The sequence below is a fragment of the Bombus pascuorum genome, chromosome 11, assembly GCF_905332965.1.
Source record: "Bombus pascuorum chromosome 11, iyBomPasc1.1, whole genome shotgun sequence".
NCBI lineage: Eukaryota > Metazoa > Arthropoda > Insecta > Hymenoptera > Apidae > Bombus > Bombus pascuorum.
In genome coordinates, this window is record NC_083498.1 from 3,354,079 (window position 1) to 3,371,282 (window position 17,204).

The 17,204-nt window shown below is 32.3% G+C and overlaps 2 protein-coding genes across 5 annotated transcripts; one reads left to right on the forward strand and one right to left on the reverse strand.

Moving 5' to 3' along the window:
- Positions 1 to 120: 120 nt before the first annotated feature.
- LOC132912121 (dynactin subunit 1-like) lies at positions 121 to 10,637 on the forward strand. Of its 4 annotated transcripts, XM_060969244.1 has the most exons (15): positions 121 to 250; positions 386 to 800; positions 880 to 1,037; positions 1,163 to 1,195; positions 1,357 to 1,413; positions 1,804 to 1,945; positions 2,379 to 2,441; positions 3,379 to 3,516; positions 4,518 to 4,655; positions 4,741 to 4,980; positions 5,546 to 5,797; positions 7,379 to 7,495; positions 7,562 to 9,616; positions 9,713 to 9,874; positions 9,961 to 10,637. In XM_060969244.1, the coding sequence occupies exons 2-15, from the start codon at positions 633 to 635 to the stop codon at positions 10,174 to 10,176; spliced, it is 3,939 nt and encodes a 1,312-aa protein (XP_060825227.1). In that variant the 5' UTR covers positions 121 to 250; positions 386 to 632; the 3' UTR covers positions 10,177 to 10,637. The 4 variants fall into 4 exon arrangements, with proteins under 4 accessions (XP_060825227.1, XP_060825228.1, XP_060825229.1 ...); XM_060969245.1 differs by lacking the exons at positions 121 to 250; positions 2,379 to 2,441 and having other exon boundaries at positions 257 to 800; XM_060969246.1 differs by lacking the exons at positions 121 to 250; positions 1,163 to 1,195; positions 1,357 to 1,413 and having other exon boundaries at positions 257 to 800.
- Positions 10,432 to 17,055, reverse strand: LOC132912141 (casein kinase I). Its single transcript, XM_060969304.1, has 6 exons — positions 16,429 to 17,055; positions 15,110 to 15,219; positions 14,730 to 14,952; positions 14,339 to 14,632; positions 13,966 to 14,239; positions 10,432 to 13,664 (listed from the first exon to the last, which is right to left on the reverse strand). The coding sequence occupies exons 1-6, from the start codon at positions 16,558 to 16,560 to the stop codon at positions 13,648 to 13,650; spliced, it is 1,050 nt and encodes a 349-aa protein (XP_060825287.1). The 5' UTR covers positions 16,561 to 17,055; the 3' UTR covers positions 10,432 to 13,647.
- Between the last annotated feature and the right edge of the window lie 149 nt (positions 17,056 to 17,204).

Here is a 17,204-nt window from a genome sequence, read left to right on the forward strand (position 1 = left end):
ATTCTTTTGCATACATACGAGTAGTGTTCTCATTTTGGATTCTCAAGTTTATAAATCATATATTTTTTTGTTGAAAATATTTTAAAGGAAATTAAGCAATATACTATTGATTAGAATGATAAAAAAAACGAAATGGTGAAAAATATGTACTTTTTAATTTTTTAATATATTTAAAATAAATCTAGTTGGATAGTAACAGAAATTATTATAGTGATATTGTGGTGGTATTCATTAGAAGAGGATGAATCAAGTAAGAATCAATGATAACATTTTGAATAACTAAATCAGAATCTTAATACTTTAGATGTTAATAGAATAGTAAAATTTGAAGATGCAATAAAAATTATTTAGTTTAGAAATGAAAATTCAAATTCTTTAATTATAGCAGCACATAAGATAGAAGCGGTCTAAAGAAGCTGGCAGAAGCTAACTGACATAAGTGGTCGAATAATTTTATAGTTAGTAAAGCAACGTATGTGTCAATGTGATTGAGAATTTATATCGTTTGAATTGCTTGTAACGAAATTCAAATGTATAATTGACAAGCTGAACAGTTGAACAAGAGATAAAAGATATCCTGTTACAATAAATGAACTGTATGAAACTAGATGTAATAATCTTCCACGGCTGAAATGTCGTATAAAGTCGGACAGCGTGTCGAAGTTCCTGGCAAAGACTGTCAAGGAGTAATTGCTTATATTGGTCATCCAAGTTTCGCTTCAGGAAAATGGATTGGAGTCATACTTGATGAACCAAAAGGAAAGAACAATGGAACTATTAAAGGACAATGTTATTTTAAAGTAGGTTATTTTATATTTGTCTGTATATATAAAATATAGCAATCACATAATTACATTGTACACATTTTTATTGTGCTAGTGTGCTGAAAATCATGGAATGTTTGTACGGCAGTCACAACTTATTTTGTTGGATGAAGCAGGCAATAGAACTGAACCTGCTAGTCCATCTTCAGCAGGTAGTAGTGCTACTACTCCAGATGAGACCAGTGCGGCACGTGCTAGAAGTCGATTGAATAGGTAATGTGGTTTTTTCTTATTTTAAATTTTTTCAGATGTCGCATTTCTTTTTTTTTTATTGAGATAATGTTGCATATTACATGTGACAATGCCATTAACTTATCTTATCATAACTTTTATGCTAGCATAAGTACACGTCGAAGGAATGAACCTACTGCGTAAGTTATTACATTGAATGATAAATCATAATTTTTAATATATAAGATATAAATTGCTAGATCTTACTGTATAATCTTCGATATAAGAAATAATAAAAAATAGGTACTTTGAGACAAGTATAATTAATAAATTCTTAAAATTCATATGCTGGTCATAAAAGAGTACGGAGAAAAACTTCTCCTGCCCATACTAGGCAGCAATCTGAGAAACTATCTGGGTAAGAATTTATGAAGATTGATCCCTGAAAAATTTGTCTTAATATCCTCCTTAAATGCTTTTATATATATATAAGCAGCTAAGAATTATATATATTATTCACTTATCATGCATTTGTAAGCTTTGCTCATTATAGTAAATGTATGTAGAATATAAATGAGAATATGAATAAAAAATTGCAATTGATATATCATTTTTTACTTTTGAAAAAGTATTATAGCACTTTACATATCAATAAAGTATTTTAAAACTATGTTATCAAATAATTTAACGTATTTGTAATTGATTATGTGCATTTAAATTGTGTTGTGAATATAGCTTTAATATCGTAAATATTGTCAGAACTTAAATTATATTTACTAAGGAGATACCAACATTGTGTTTTTTATAGTTCAAGACTTTCATTGGCTGGTAGTAGGACACTTTTAAGTGCTCCAAGTACAGAAAGTTTGTCTGGATCACAGCATGAACGTAAAGATGGAGGAGAATCACTTATACCAGTTCCAACATCTAAAGGAGCTTCATTCATCGAGGTATTGTTTGTTGTTCTGGTCATGCTTTTATTATCTCTATACAGTTAATTTTAATAAGTTGATATATCAGTTATTTATGTGAACACAGTGAATGAATTATTCTGAGGATTCAACAAGGCATGAATACATGAGATGAAGTTTTCCATAAAATATGAATATACCTCTATATGTGATAAATTCTCAAAAAATGTGATAAAAGATTGGCTTTGCTACGTTTAAATCTTTGAAAATTTGAAGTAACTTATATGTTTGTTACTGTCATATTCAAAGAATCGTATTCTGTGACTCGGTATTAAATAAAAAACTACAGAGAAATGTTTAAAATGCTAGATAAGCTAATAACGCAGAGTAGTGAACTTTAAACTTTGAGCACATGTTAAATAATTCCGTTGGCACAGAATGATTCATATGGGAATGCACGTACGTGTTTCAGAAGTCCCCTAGCACGAGCTCGCCTCCCGGCAAAAAGCCAAAGGCCCAAGATGATCACAATAATGTAATTAATACTCATTAATTGTAATATCTAAATTTTCTCATCTGACCTTAAACCTTCTCATACTAGTTGTTTGTTGATCATAAGCATTGTAACACATGACTTCAAATTAGCATCACTGCACTTTGATGGGTTTACTTCTTCTTAATGGATTGTGGAACTGATTTATCCTTCACTATTTTCACTGTTCCATTAAGGATCTGCTTTGTTAATTGAGTTCTGTGATGCTTAGTCTAAAATTTCTCATGAGAAGGGGTATTCAAATGTACAATTGTCATTTTTCTTTTTAACAATTAGATACTGAATTCCCCTTAGCATTATATTAATGAGGTAATGATAACAACCTTTCTATGAATAGGAATTTAACAGCATTGCGGTATAAATTTGTGATCCATACTTGGAACACCCTGTTTCTTTCTTTTTATTTAATCATCGTTTACCAAGAGCCTTACATCCCTGATATAAATGCAGTTGATATTTATAAATGGTTAGGACATGATAGATGACTTAGTTAATATTATGCCTACTGTAAACTGCAGTGTCATATAACACAATTCAACTCATTGACTGAATTTCCTACACTTGTTAGAACTAATAGAATATTTGGTGTAGCTTGTTGGTGTCTCTTGTCACAATTAATATCATTAATCACTTTGAAATAGACTAATTCTACTGAATGTACATACAGAAACAACATTTTTCTGAAACATAATGTTTTGTATAGGAAATATAGGGTGTTTTTTTCATTACCGTCAATAGAAAATTACATTTATAATTATATCATTTATAAATAAATTAATTAAAATAAAGCATTTCGAAGGTTACCTCAAACTGAAGCACCTAATGCAACTCTTTAGTAAAATATGTGTTTCCAACGCGATAATAAAAAAAACACCCAATGTTAAAATATAGTTTCATTTATAATTTCTTTGCAATTTAGACAGGTTTTGTAGAGACTTTGAAACCACAGTTTGTACCTGGTCAAGTAATGGCAGGTTCTGCAGCAGCTGCAAATGTAGTAGAAGAAAAATTATCGCATTTGCAACTTCAACAGGAAAATGAAAATCTGAAATCTCAGGTAAACCATATTAATAAAATTAGTTTTATTTTTTCAAATTATATTTATTTCTTAAAGGCACTGCAACTTTTTTAGACAGACTTTCTAGCCCCTATAAATTTCTTTTGCTTAACTGTTGAATGTTCCCTTAGTCACCACTACCAATTTGTTTCCTATCAATGACTACATTGAGAATCAATTTAAAGATCGAGAATGATTGAAGCCATTTCTCAGCAAGTTAGATTTTAACTTTATCTGAAATTCTGCTTGGTTATTACCAAAATATTTTCACAGTCTGAAATAAAATATTTCAATATTTGTATGTCGGAGACGAAAGGACATCTAAGCCTTTCTTTCGGAATGTTTGGGAAAGTCCTCAATACTTTAGTCCAGACTTTTATTATAGCTGTACTTAAATAATAAAAACTGAGAAATAGTTGTTTATGATTTAATCCGAGTACTGGTGCCCGAGATTTATAACAGTGGGCTTGGGCTCGAAGTGACATGATGGGTCGCTGAACGTAGCCACGGTCACGAGAGGGACGTATACCTAACGCAGGCATGGAGTAACTAAATAGCTCTCCTTAAAAACAAAGATTGATCTGAGGGGTACAGAGAAGTACGGATAGGAGTATATAAGGGCAGTTCCACTTGGACTGAGGTTTAGTCAGATAGTTCTACTTGTACTGAAGACAAGTACATTGAGTCACATTCGAATCGTGGATCAGTAAGTTGAGTTCGACTTGGACTGTGGAAGAAATCGCATCCGTCTTCCCGTTGACCGTGGATTCGTTATTGAGTCTAAGATCATTGCCATTCACATCCAGAGTATCTAATTACTACGGTTACTTGTCAAATTCTGTCACAATCATAATTGTACTAGTAAATATCTTCGCTCTTGCATAACAACGTCTAATCCAAAGAAAGATTCATTGCACGCCCCTAACTCCAATGATAACCCGACATGTATATTGATATACAAAACAAATACAAAATAATGTGTTTTATATATGTTATTATAGGTTCGTGATCTTACTGAAAAAGTAGAAACTTTACGGGTGAAAAGAATGCAAGACAAAGAAAGAATGAAAGACTTTGAAAAAACAAAGCTTCAACTTGAACAACTTATTGAATTCAAAACGAAAGTTATGGAAAGCCAAGTAATGGAAGCTTTTGAATTAGATTAATGAAGTTTCATAGTTTTCATTAATTTTAACATTTTTTTATTTATTTCTATGATAAAAGGCTAGTCTTCAAAGAGAGCTACAACGCGCACGTCAAGAAGCGAGAGAAGCACATGCAGCTAGAGAGCAATTCCAAGAAGAAATGGCAGATCTTGCAGAAACCGTAGAAATGGCAACATTAGATAAAGAAATGGCCGAAGAAAAGGCTGAAACATTACAAATTGAATTAGAGCAATTGAAAGAAAAACTTGAAGAACAAACACTAGATCTGGAAATATTACGAACAGAAGTATCTGAAAGGGTAAAGTATTTCATAGTTTATCCAGTTATGATTTGTAGGGTGTGTGTGTGTGCGTGTATGCGTGTGGTGACTTATGATGGGCTATTAGTCACTAGTGAGGAAAGTCAGCTGTTCCAATATGTGGTACCCACACGACGTAGTGAGAGTAATCCATCCAAGGAGAGGTAAGACCTAACCGTGTGCCCGCCATTGCCCGTATGATGTTGGCAAGGCTCATCAAAAATCACGCAACTCCCGAGCATTGAAGAGGGGCGATATAACTAAGTGTCAAAGAAAACGAGTAGAAGAAGGATTTAAATGAAGGATTTTCCTATGAACGAACTTTCGGGTAGATTTCACTGTAACAGTTATTCGGACATTAGCATTGCAATATTTCATTGGTTTTCCTCTGGTATTCAGCTCTGTTTCCTACACAATAGTTCTTATTCTGTATTTCGTTATCTCTACAGAAACTAGCTTATCCTATCTTACACTAACTATACCTAGATTTAATCGTCCGGTTCTTACCCTACCCTTATTTTTTATACAGATTATTAATATATAGATGGCTGTATAATTATTGTAGACTGCAGGAGGGGGTTCTGCTGGTGGTGCGTCAAGTTACGAAACAAAACAATTGGAACAACAAAACAATCGACTACGAGAAACTCTTGTTAGAATGAGAGATCTTTCTGCACATGAGAAGCATGAATTCCAAAAACTTCAGAAAGATTTAGATCAAAAGAAGTCAGAAATATTAGAACTAGGTCGCACAAAGGAAAAATTGTCTACACGAGTAGAGGAAATGGAACATCAGATAGCAGATTTACAAGAACAAGTAAGAAATATTAATAATTGTTAATGATTAATTTTTTATTAATATTATAATGGCGAGGATTATAGTGATCTTTATTTATTATATTGATTTATTTATTTTGATTGAAACAGACGTATAACTATTTAATTGGAACTTAACGTAGTAATGTGATACAACTAGGGCAACTAAATTTGTTTAACTACTCAACTTACAATTTACAACTAACAACTCACAACAACTCGACAACTCACAACGACTCGAAAACTTATGAGTAACGATTAACCCGCAACTACTCGTAGCTTACTTGTAACTCCAACTACATCTATTGACTACTGATCACTCTCCTCACAAAGATATCCTTTTTATACCATTTGTATACCTGACGCACATGTGTTCCACAGATGTGGATGACCGAAGATGGTCAAGTACACTTTTTTTAATTAATTAAAAATGTCTTAAAAGGTCACGGGTATATATGGCCCATCGTGATTTCCTATCCTTCCTGGCCTGTCAGAACTTTTGTTTTCTACCTATATCGGTTTTCTTAACAGTTTTTCCCCAATATGTCGGAGATGAAAGGACATTGGGGCCTTTTCTTTGAAATTCTTAGGAAAATCCTCAATACTTTAGTCTAGACTTTTTATCATAACTGTACTTAAGTAATTGTTTATGATTTAATCCGATTATGTTTGCCCGAGATTTGTGACAATGAGCTTGGTCGAAGTGACACAACTAGTCGCTAAACGTAGCCGCGGTCACGAGATGAACGTTTTACCTAACAGAGTTATGGAGTAATTGTATAGCTCTCCTTAAAAAATATAGATGTAGCGGAACTCGACAGTAAACTTTCCAACGGTTTCTGTCCCGTGGCTCAACACACAAAGACCCTAAGGATAAGATAATTGCCAGATGTCGATACATCTTTACAGTATATTTCCAGCTAGCCTAAGGATCCGCTATAAATCTTAGGATTTAGTTAGCTAAGGTTCTTCAAACGGACAAATAGTCTTTGTCCTAACAGTCCCTAAAGCTATCACCTACTACGGGAAGATAGGGGAAATCTATTTTTCTCACGAACGACGCTTCCCGCTAGCAACTTTCTCTCAAGGGCAGTTAGCATCATTCTTCGACCACCAACATAGAAATTAACCAATTAATAGCAACGTCCATTTCCCTTATTTTCCAAACGAAGACTTTCCTCGACGAATCCGATGATCTCGTATCCTCGGACACACTCCATCATAGTTTTTCTCTGCAGCGTCTTTACGATCAGTGAATACTCTACGTTTTAACAAAGAATTAGTACAAGTAATACTTGTACTGTGGTCAAGTAAGTTGAGTACGACTTAGACTTTGGAAGAAAGTACATTTGCTACCCCGTTGACCGTGGATTCGTTATAGAACCTAAGACCATTGTCATATTAGTATCTCGAGTGTCCAATCATCACGATTACTTGTCGAATTCTGTAATAACCATACTTGTACCAATAAACATTATCTATATTGTATAACAACGATGGATAATTCGAGTGAAGATTCGTTACACGCCCCAACCCTAATGATAACTCGACATGTATATAAATTTGTTCCTTTATCAAATAGGTTGATGCAGCATTAGGTGCTGAAGAAATGGTTGAAGTACTTGGTGAGAAAAAGATGGCATTAGAAGAGAAAGTTGCAGAATTGGAAGAAGCTGTTGCAGATTTGGAAGCTTTACAAGTACGTAAAGTCTTTTCTAAACATTATTTTAAAAATTGTTGCTTAAATAATTATTCTTTTGTTTAGGATATGTCTGATCAACTTGCTGAATCATCGAAAGAATTAGAGTTAGAACTGCGAGAAGAATTAGATTTAGCGCTTGGAGCAGCGCGCGATGCTTATCGACATCGAGATGCGGCTTTGGAAACATTAACGGACCGTGAACTTACAATCACAAAGTTCCGCGAACTCACTCATCAATTACAAGATCAATGTTTGCAATTACAACAACGTGTGCAATCAACTGAAACCTCTAAATTTGGAATGGGGGGCGCAGAGCAACAATTAGCAGAAATTTTAGATTTCCAAAAAACCTTTGCTGAAACCCGTGCTCAAACAAAAGCTGTTGATCTTGAATTACGACGATTGGAAGCCGAAGAAGCTCGAAATCATGTGAAATATTTATTATCTTTCATGTCTCCTGCATTCTTAGCACGTGGCGGTGATCACGATGCTATTCTAACACTTTTACTTATACCAAGGATGATACAAAAAACCGAGATACTTATGTCACAAGTACGAGAAAAATATAGATCATTGGATAAAGTAGATAGAGCAGCTATCTTAAAGGGCCATTCGGTAGCACAATATACCTTCAGATCGCGTCTTTGTTCATACATGTATGCATTACAAACGTTCCTTGGTTGTTTTGAATCTGCATTAAATGTATGTAGTCCTGAAATGTTACTTAAGGCTGGAGCAGTTTATCCAGAAATGGCAGCGCAGGAAAAATCTTTGGATTCCTTGATAGAACTAGCTAAAAAAGATCAATTAGACGAGAATCTACCAATGGATGCTATCGAGAAATGTTGTGGATATTTTTGTACTATGTTTTCTGTGTTATTTGGAGAAACCATTAATCAAGCTCGTTTGGTAGTCAATGGTACAAGGATGTTGGACAGTTCTTGTGAAGCTATTATGACTGATGCTGCAGCAATCAAAACTTTGATTCAGGGAGACAGTGGTGATTTAGGCCTCCTTTGTCAGCATGCGGAGACAACGTGTGAAGTAATTCAACAACACCTAAAGTCAGCTAGAAGACGAGTATTGACAGATCATGCTGTTGCAATTCATAATGCAGAATCTAATTTAGGTTTGGATAAAGACTGTAGTGAACAACTTTTTACGTGTTACCAACATGCTGTGAAGATGATGAAAACATTGCAAATTTTGCTGAAGAGTGCTGTGCAAGCAATTATTACCAATGGCGACTTAGATACAGGACTTGGTGCAGATAAATTGAAGGAGATGGCTTCTATAGCATGTGAAAAAGTTTATGATACGGAAGATGTTGGACCCGTAGCTACGATTAAAGGAAGTTTATCAAGTATCCAACAGTTAGCGGCCAATTTCGCACAAAAAATGGCAGAGTGTGAAAACGAATTAGCAATAAGTGGACAGTTATCACAACAGCGAGAACAAAATGCGGAAAGTGAATCTTTACAGCCTATCAAAGTAAGAGCACAAGCAGCAAAGAAAGAAGCTGAAGAAATTAAGATACTTAGTAGGAAATTAGAAGCAAGAGATAGTGATATACTTGAAGCGAGATTAGCTCTTAGGGAAAAACAAGAAGAATTATGTGAAATGATTTTGAGAAAAGATGTTGTAGAGAAAAAACTTGCAACTCAACAACATGAACATGAATTGAATGTAGAAAAGTTGAAGAGAAAATTGGAAGAAGCAATGAATCAATTGAAACGAAAAGAAAAAGAATTTGAGGAAACGATGGATCACCTTCAGACAGATATTGATAGTTTGGAAATGGAGAGAGGCCAGTTAAAGGAAAAATTAAAATCTGTTGGAAAGAAGACAATGATGTCTGCATCTGGAGCAGACAATATGTCTGGAAGCGTTACAGCAGCATCTGGAATGCAATCAATGGACAATAAGTTCTTAATGCAAGAGATAACTGCTCTTAAAGAAGCATTAAACAGTGAAAACCAACAAAGAAAGAAATTAATGTCTGATATATTACGTCAAAAGTTAGAAAGTTTGGATCCAATAACTCCTCTTCCATTAAGACAGGGATCAATTAATGCTAAAATACAGGAATTGAAACAAAAAACTAATGATCTTACAAAAGTAACTTACAAAACAATTATTATATAAATGAAAGATTCAAAAAATATTATTTTATATTTATTTAATTTTAATCAACATTTTTTCCTTGTTTTCCAGGATATTAAACAAGTCATGACATTCCCTATCGTTCCTGACTTAAGACGTAATAAGGCACGTGATATGGAGGGCCCAGTGTTAGAAAAGGCAATGCCAGTTTATCAACTGTTACAACGGGAAATAGTCATGAAAGAGTTAAAAGATCGAACTGATCAATTGATCGTAAGTCATTACTCAGTAGAAAATTATAAATGTACACTGTTATAGTTGTTTGTAAATCAAAATGAAAACTTTTGTTTTTCTTGTAGAATGAAGTTCTTGAAGAAGTTATACAAAGAACAGTAGGTGGAATGGCTGAAGCTAATTTCGCAGTATTTCCAAATCGTGAAATGACTGCAGCAATGCATGAAAGTCAATTGCTTGCTGCAGAAATCGCTATTCCTCATCAAGGTCAAGAACAAGTTTTTACTGTTAACGTAGGAACGCAGGAACTTAGGAAAATTCATACTTTGCTGTGCTATTAATTTTCATTTGTTAATTTTTAATATAACATATTAATGTGGAAAAATATACTACCACGAAAGTAGTGGTAAGTGCAATAAGTTTGTAAAATATTAATTTTATAGTATTTGCCTTTTGATCACTTACGCATAAGCTGTGGTAGCCAATGATGTTCTGTTATATTTATACACATAGTTAATCTATTTTATATGTACAAAAGAACGAATAATTGACTTTTTATATCCGATGAAAGGAACGGATTGAATCTAGCGATAACATAATTTTGGAGCGTGCGATTTTTATTTATTTTCGAATTGACTACAGCACAATGACCGGTGCATTGTAGCTGGTAGTCTGCAGCACATTTTGTTACCTTATAAACTCAAATATTATTACTATTAACAATTTAAACGATAAAGTTACGCGCCTCTGTGGCTTCTGTGTAATATCTTTTGAGATTTGTCAAATATATGACTTAAAAATATTTACATAAATATCCTTTACATATCCCATGTGACAAGAATATCGCAACACAGTTCTCGGGAGCAAGTATATCGTTCATTTTGAACAACATGTTACTACCATTCTGGATAACGATAATCGTGTATTGCCATCAAAATTGACACTTAATGAAATAGAGACTATAATACAATGTTCCATTTTTTATTTATAGCGATAAAAGGAGCAATAAACTGTTGATGATTTTCATTATTTATGAAATAACGTATATCTTAATTACTGTCATAATTTTATTATACATACACACATGTATGTATGTATGCACATATATAAAGCATTATCTGTATACAGAATATCTTGTGAGGTATTTAACAAACTTTTCTTACGTATTTGCTACGTCATTAAGAATAAAAAGAATATACATTATAGGTCATCACATTACAGGTCTATTTTGTTTCGTAATCGCTGATAAATGTTTAGTTTTGTTTCAAGTATAATGGTTCAGTTACTTATTTCCAATCTGTAAGATGTAGATTATATTGATCTCAAATTCATATACAAATTTTATCTTGTTTTCTACTACTATAATATTAATAAAAAAGAATATACACACACACGCGCGCGCATACACACACACACACACGCTCAAGCACATATATATAAATATATATATATATTTATTTATTTATTGTATATATATATTTTATATATATTAAAAACATATATACAAGATTTTTGAAGTACCACCTTTTTTTCCACGATTAAAATATAGAAAATAAGAAATATTAGTACCATTAAAATTAGCATACAACATTAAGTAGAATGTATAAATTCACTCTTATGAGTACACAAGTTATCAATAGCAATCAACATTTCATTTATTTATCTTGTTATATAACTATTTTATTTTATAAGAACTTTATTATAATATAAATATGGTGGTAAGTTCATTAAAAATAACGATTAGCATCACACATGATTTGAAGATTGCCTATGTAAGAAACGTAACTGAATTGTTCTTTTATTATTCATCCAGTGGTATTATTTTTGATGGATAACGAAATTAAATAGATCTATAGAGTATATGACATTTTTTTTATTCAGAATGATTTGCTGAACACGTGGGAAAAATTTGTTGAATACCTCATGGGACATCCTATATATACATACATACATACCAGATAGTAATAAGTGCTTATATCATTAATTATTTATTAACTTACTCGTTCATTCATTCTCGCTGCATAGTAGTACACACTTTTATTCATTAATTTTGTTTTTCATTTTCTTAATTCTCAATAATAGTAATAATATTAAAATAATAAAAATAATAATATTAATAATAATAATAAACCATACATTCACTCAAAGATATTTAATGATTATATCTCTTTTCTTTTTATTACTGTCTAAAAACTTCATCAAACAAATTGTCCTTCCAAAATATAACGGTACACAGGATCCAGTCGTATTATCCCTTGTATCTTGGTTCGTATTAACGTTGACTGGACATCTTTTTATTTTTTTTTATTTTTTAAGAATATTTTTATAGTAAGGACATGAGTTAACATTATTGATTATATATCATTTTGGAAGTAGTGCTTGGAACATAGACGTGAATATTGACGCAACTAGAATGGTTGATGTAAACGAAAATTTTCAATGACAGAAACGAATTTTTTTAAAACTTCTACTGTGTTTAACGTGACTTCGTGTACAAGATTTCATTATGCATATTAACAACCAACTGCCTAATCGGTTAAAGATCTCGTAAGTCACGTAACATAAACTTAATATCGAAGCAATAGCGCGGGAAATACTACTGCACAGTCTCTGCCATTAAAACTATACGGAGGAAGTCCTTTGGCTGGAACTGGTTACAGAGTTGCTTTTCATGCATCAAGTATTTTATGTACTATTTGTATATATTCTTTTCTTCAAATGTAAAGCAATCTGTAATCCATCTCCAATACAGAGAAATCTGCTTAATATTCATTTTATTTATCATGATCGACTAAATATACTCACAGAAAGAAAGAGAGTAAAGAGTGAAGTTTATTAGGTCAGAGTAGCTAATAATTTGTTCGTTTCTTGATCGATACAATGTACCTAGAAATTAAATTGCTGCCTTAATAGTAATATTACTTCCAGTATTTACTTCAAAGATACTTCCACTTACTCGTACATACGCATGTATGTGTTTATGTCTACGTTGTGTGTGTATATATATACATATTTATGTATGTATACATATATACTCATATAGAAAAAAAGTGTTACCACAGTGTCAATAGTATCAAAGAAAAATCTTTGATACCATTGACACGATAATTTATGTAAGAAAAATATTAACATTTCTCTCGAAGTTGCACACGTTATATTTATATTATATTGTACTGAGAATAAAACAAAAATCAGGAAGCAACAAACTGTATTTATCTCTCAGTACACATATATTTTCTTCATACTCTCGCATAATCATTCACTCGTCCTCACGTTTGTGTTTCTATTTGTAGAATAGATATAAAATTTTATACGATGTACTCAATTAATTACCCCGAATGCTTAGGAGTAGTCAAAACCGCATCCTCTCTTTCTTTCTATGGAAATTGTTTGTCGGATTTTCGATTAAATCACACATTACACCGTTACGTGTAATCTTTTACAAAGGTCTTCGGGGCATCAAAACCTTTATTTCAATTATTATCAACGGTGAATTAAATAGGTAATAACAAAATAAGAACAAGCCACCTCTGGCTGATTTCACTTGGATTTTAAGCACAAAGAGGTGGATCAACCAAAACTCTAAGCACTGAGAATAGATTGAAGTTTTCACTAATTAGCGAATTCACAAACGTGTACCCGTGGCATTGTCCTTTACTCGTGTACGATACGCTTGTAACCATAAATCTCCTCCTTAATGTAAACTTAGAGGATTGATTGATTTGACTCTTTGCATGGCATTCATACAAAGTTGAGTACCTGGTCTTGGACACTTCAATAACTGCAAATAGGATTGATGCAATGACAAGGAATTATAGTTTTATCCTTTCTGAAACAAACAGTACATTGTACGTTATATAAATGAAGAATAATATACCAGATGACGATTAATACTAGCGAAATGGAATATTAATGCCAATAATGATTTATATATCAAATTTTGTAATAATAAGAGAGATTAAAACGAAAAAAGATAGTCAATTTTCACTGTGCACTTGATTATACATTATAGAAAATATTTGTATAAATTAGTATGTCGCTATTATAACATGGAGTTGTTTTTTTTATGTATGTATAGAGACTAAAGATGATGTAATATGCAGTATAATTGATAATATAGCAAAAAACACCTGGTTGAGCGTTGGTCTGAGCTGGTGGCTGAGCTTGGGCTTGTCCTTGCCCCTGAGCATTTGGTGCAGATTGACCTGGACCAGTTCCAGATGTTAAAGCAGGGAGACAATTTTTTTGTTTCAACATTGTCCAATCAAAAGTATAATCATATTGGTGATTCAATGTACGGAAAAGTATACGGAAAAGTTGGCGAAGATACATATAATCTGGACTTTCTTCGAAACGTAGACCTCGTGTATAATTTAAATACATCGCAAATTCAGCAGGAAATCCCTGATTAAAAAAAATAAATAAATAAGTTTCTTTCTATATAATACAATGTATTCTAGTTTTAATAAAAAATTTATAAGTTCATAAACATATTAAACTTACCTTACATAAAACTTCCACAGGCGTGGACATTTTCTTTTCACTTATTTTCTCATATTTCTGCTTTTTGGTAGCAGCTTTAAGTCCTTGCCAAGGAAGAGATCCGCGATTGAAATACATAAGCACATAACCAAGTGATTCCATATCATCACGGCGGCTCTGTTCTATTCCAAGGTGTGCATTAATCGAAGCATACCTTGCTGTGCCTGTTAAATTTTTATCTTCTCGATACATTATATGCAGTCTTGTACGACTATCTCTATATTTTTTAGCTAATCCAAAATCAATAAGAAAGAGCTAAAAGTTTAGAAACAATCATCATGATATTACAATGAAAATTATTATACAATCTACATTGTAGATAGTGTTATGATTTAACATTGTTAAAATATACCTTATTACAGTGACGGCCAATACCCATTAAAAAGTTATCTGGTTTGATGTCTCTATGAATAAAATGTTTGCAATGAACATATTCAATCCTACCAATCATTTGATCTGCTAACATTAAGACTGTTTTTATTGTGAATCTTCTAGTACAAAAGGTGAAAAGGTCTTCAAGAGATGGACCAAGGAGGTCCATGACAAGTACATTATACTCTCGTTCTTGTCCATACCTACATTTAATAAGAAAATAACAGTAAAATTGTATTTTTATTAAAAAAGCAAACTTAATTGTCTATTTTATAAATTAATTATATATTATATAACAATATCTATAACGTGTTAGATATCTCTTTACAAATAAGAAAAGCTGTTAAAGGTAATAGTTACCAACGTATATGAGGTATTCCTATACCACCATGCAAAATTTTATATAGCTTTGACTCATATAAGAGTTGAGGATGTCGAGCACGTACGCTTTCCAACTTAACAGCAACTTCCTAAAATAATACATAATATACCTAATATATCTTACTATTAAAACAAGCTAATATAGTTTGTACATAAACTATTACAGGTTTACAATATTTTGTCTTCTATACATACTTGTCTTTATATAAAATGTTTATCTTTTTTTTATAAGTCACATATAACCCAATAAATTTATACTATTTATATAATTATTGCATGGCATACATAATTACTCTCATTTAGCACTCTTCAAATAAATAAATATTTATGTTATAAGTACATATAGAAAGTTACATAATTTATTATGCTTTTATTATATTTATTATTTTAATATTGTATTAAAATTTGCACAAATATACATATACATACAACCAATCTGTATTTAATATAAAAGCAATTGTTATATGTTATATATTAAATATTTAACACTTGTCGTATATCAATAATGAAATCACTGTTACATCTTAGTAATTAATTTTGTATCATTTTTATTTCCAAAAACAAATGTTTGACAAATAAAATATAATTCAATGACACACAGTATTCATAAGCCAAAAATATAATAACAAAAACTTTTATGTAAAGTAGGAAATGTAATATGCTGTAAGATACAATTTATTAAAAACAATTTCACATAAATATAAAGAATAAAACAGTATAAATATAATAAAAACTTGTTTTAGATGTGAACTTTATTTGCTGCAGAAAAGAATTTTAACGATATAGGTGCAATTTTTAAACGCTTATTTGATACTTTGTACTATCTAATTTATGACAAACATTACAGATATATGTATTTTAGCAACAAACATTGTCTTACGATCTACACACATAAACAATAAATATACTGTTCTTTTTTATATATAGAGGTCAATCACATTGCAAAAAGTTGGATGATCGTTTACAATTAAATAAACGCCATGAAATTTTGAAAAATTGTAATTCTATATGTCGATTAAATAGACATAACTTTACCGAAACGGAAAGTTTACAAGTTGCAAATTCTCCAAGGGAAAACAATGGATATTTCATGTAACCAATAACAATATCATAAAAAAAACATATTTCGTAAGAAGTTTAATAACGTTTAGTATCATAAGGAGAAATTTCTGTCACGATACGGACTTATAGTTGAATAACTTGTTACGAATGGAATGAAAAATTAAAAAAGAAAAGAAGTAAGACAAGGAGTGGAAGATGTGCTGGCAGGTCGTCTCACGTGAAACGGTACTCCTTACCTCACCATTAGAGATGTTGATACCGAGGTAAATGTCGCCAAAGGATCCCGAGCCAATCTTTCTCAACAGCCTGTATTTGCTACCCACGATAAACTCATTCTTTGCTACTGACATTGCCAACTGCATCGACATATTGCTCTTGGCTTCCCTATTCCTATCCTTCCTCCGCTAGAACCGACGGCGGACTTCTACGACTGGCTCACGTCGGACTCGAACCTGATTTAAAGTACTAAGCGTACCCGATAGGACTTATACGCCATTTACTGGCAAACTCGACGATGTTGACTATTCCCAAAGCCGTAACGATCGACGATTTTCTTCAATAAAAATCTGCTCAGGTAGCCCAAAAGTCACTCTCTAGTGGCACAACAAAACCCCACTAATACGCCGACATTTTCCCTTTCGCTAGAAGCACGAGAGCAACTGACGTTGCGGAAACGATGCGTCACGACGGGCGGCGTTCAAGTCAGAGTCCTTATCAACGAATTGCTATTAATTAACCACACTATCTTTTCGATCGAACCATCCGGAAACTTTCTATTTTAATTACGAGAAAAATTTCGATCGGCCCAGCTACGAGTTTACCACTGTCTCAAAATTTAATCGTACAAAATGACTCGCTTGAATTCGCGGTACTAGATTTTCGCCAGGCCTGTATCAATCTGATTGCGATTCCTCGAATGAACACCGTCTCTTACAGTGACGTCTATATAAGTCGAAACATGTGTTATTAAAATGGAACTTTTTCTCCCGAGTCACATTTTTCTTTCTGTCAC

Coding starts and splice junctions, on each gene's coding strand:
- LOC132912121 (XM_060969244.1), top strand. CDS start 633: ATGTCGTATAAAGTCGGACAGCGTGTCGAAGTTCCTGGCAAAGACTGT. Junction 3,517..4,517: donor ATGAAAATCTGAAATCTCAG/GTAAACCATATT, acceptor ATGTTATTATAG/GTTCGTGATCTTACTGAAAA. Junction 7,496..7,561: donor CAGATTTGGAAGCTTTACAA/GTACGTAAAGTC, acceptor TCTTTTGTTTAG/GATATGTCTGATCAACTTGC.
- LOC132912141 (XM_060969304.1), bottom strand. CDS start 16,560: ATGTCGATGCAGTTGGCAATGTCAGTAGCAAAGAATGAGTTTATCGTG. Junction 14,953..15,109: donor GGAATACCTCATATACGTTG/GTAACTATTACC, acceptor TATTAAATGTAG/GTATGGACAAGAACGAGAGT. Junction 14,633..14,729: donor TTGGCCGTCACTGTAATAAG/GTATATTTTAAC, acceptor CTAAACTTTTAG/CTCTTTCTTATTGATTTTGG.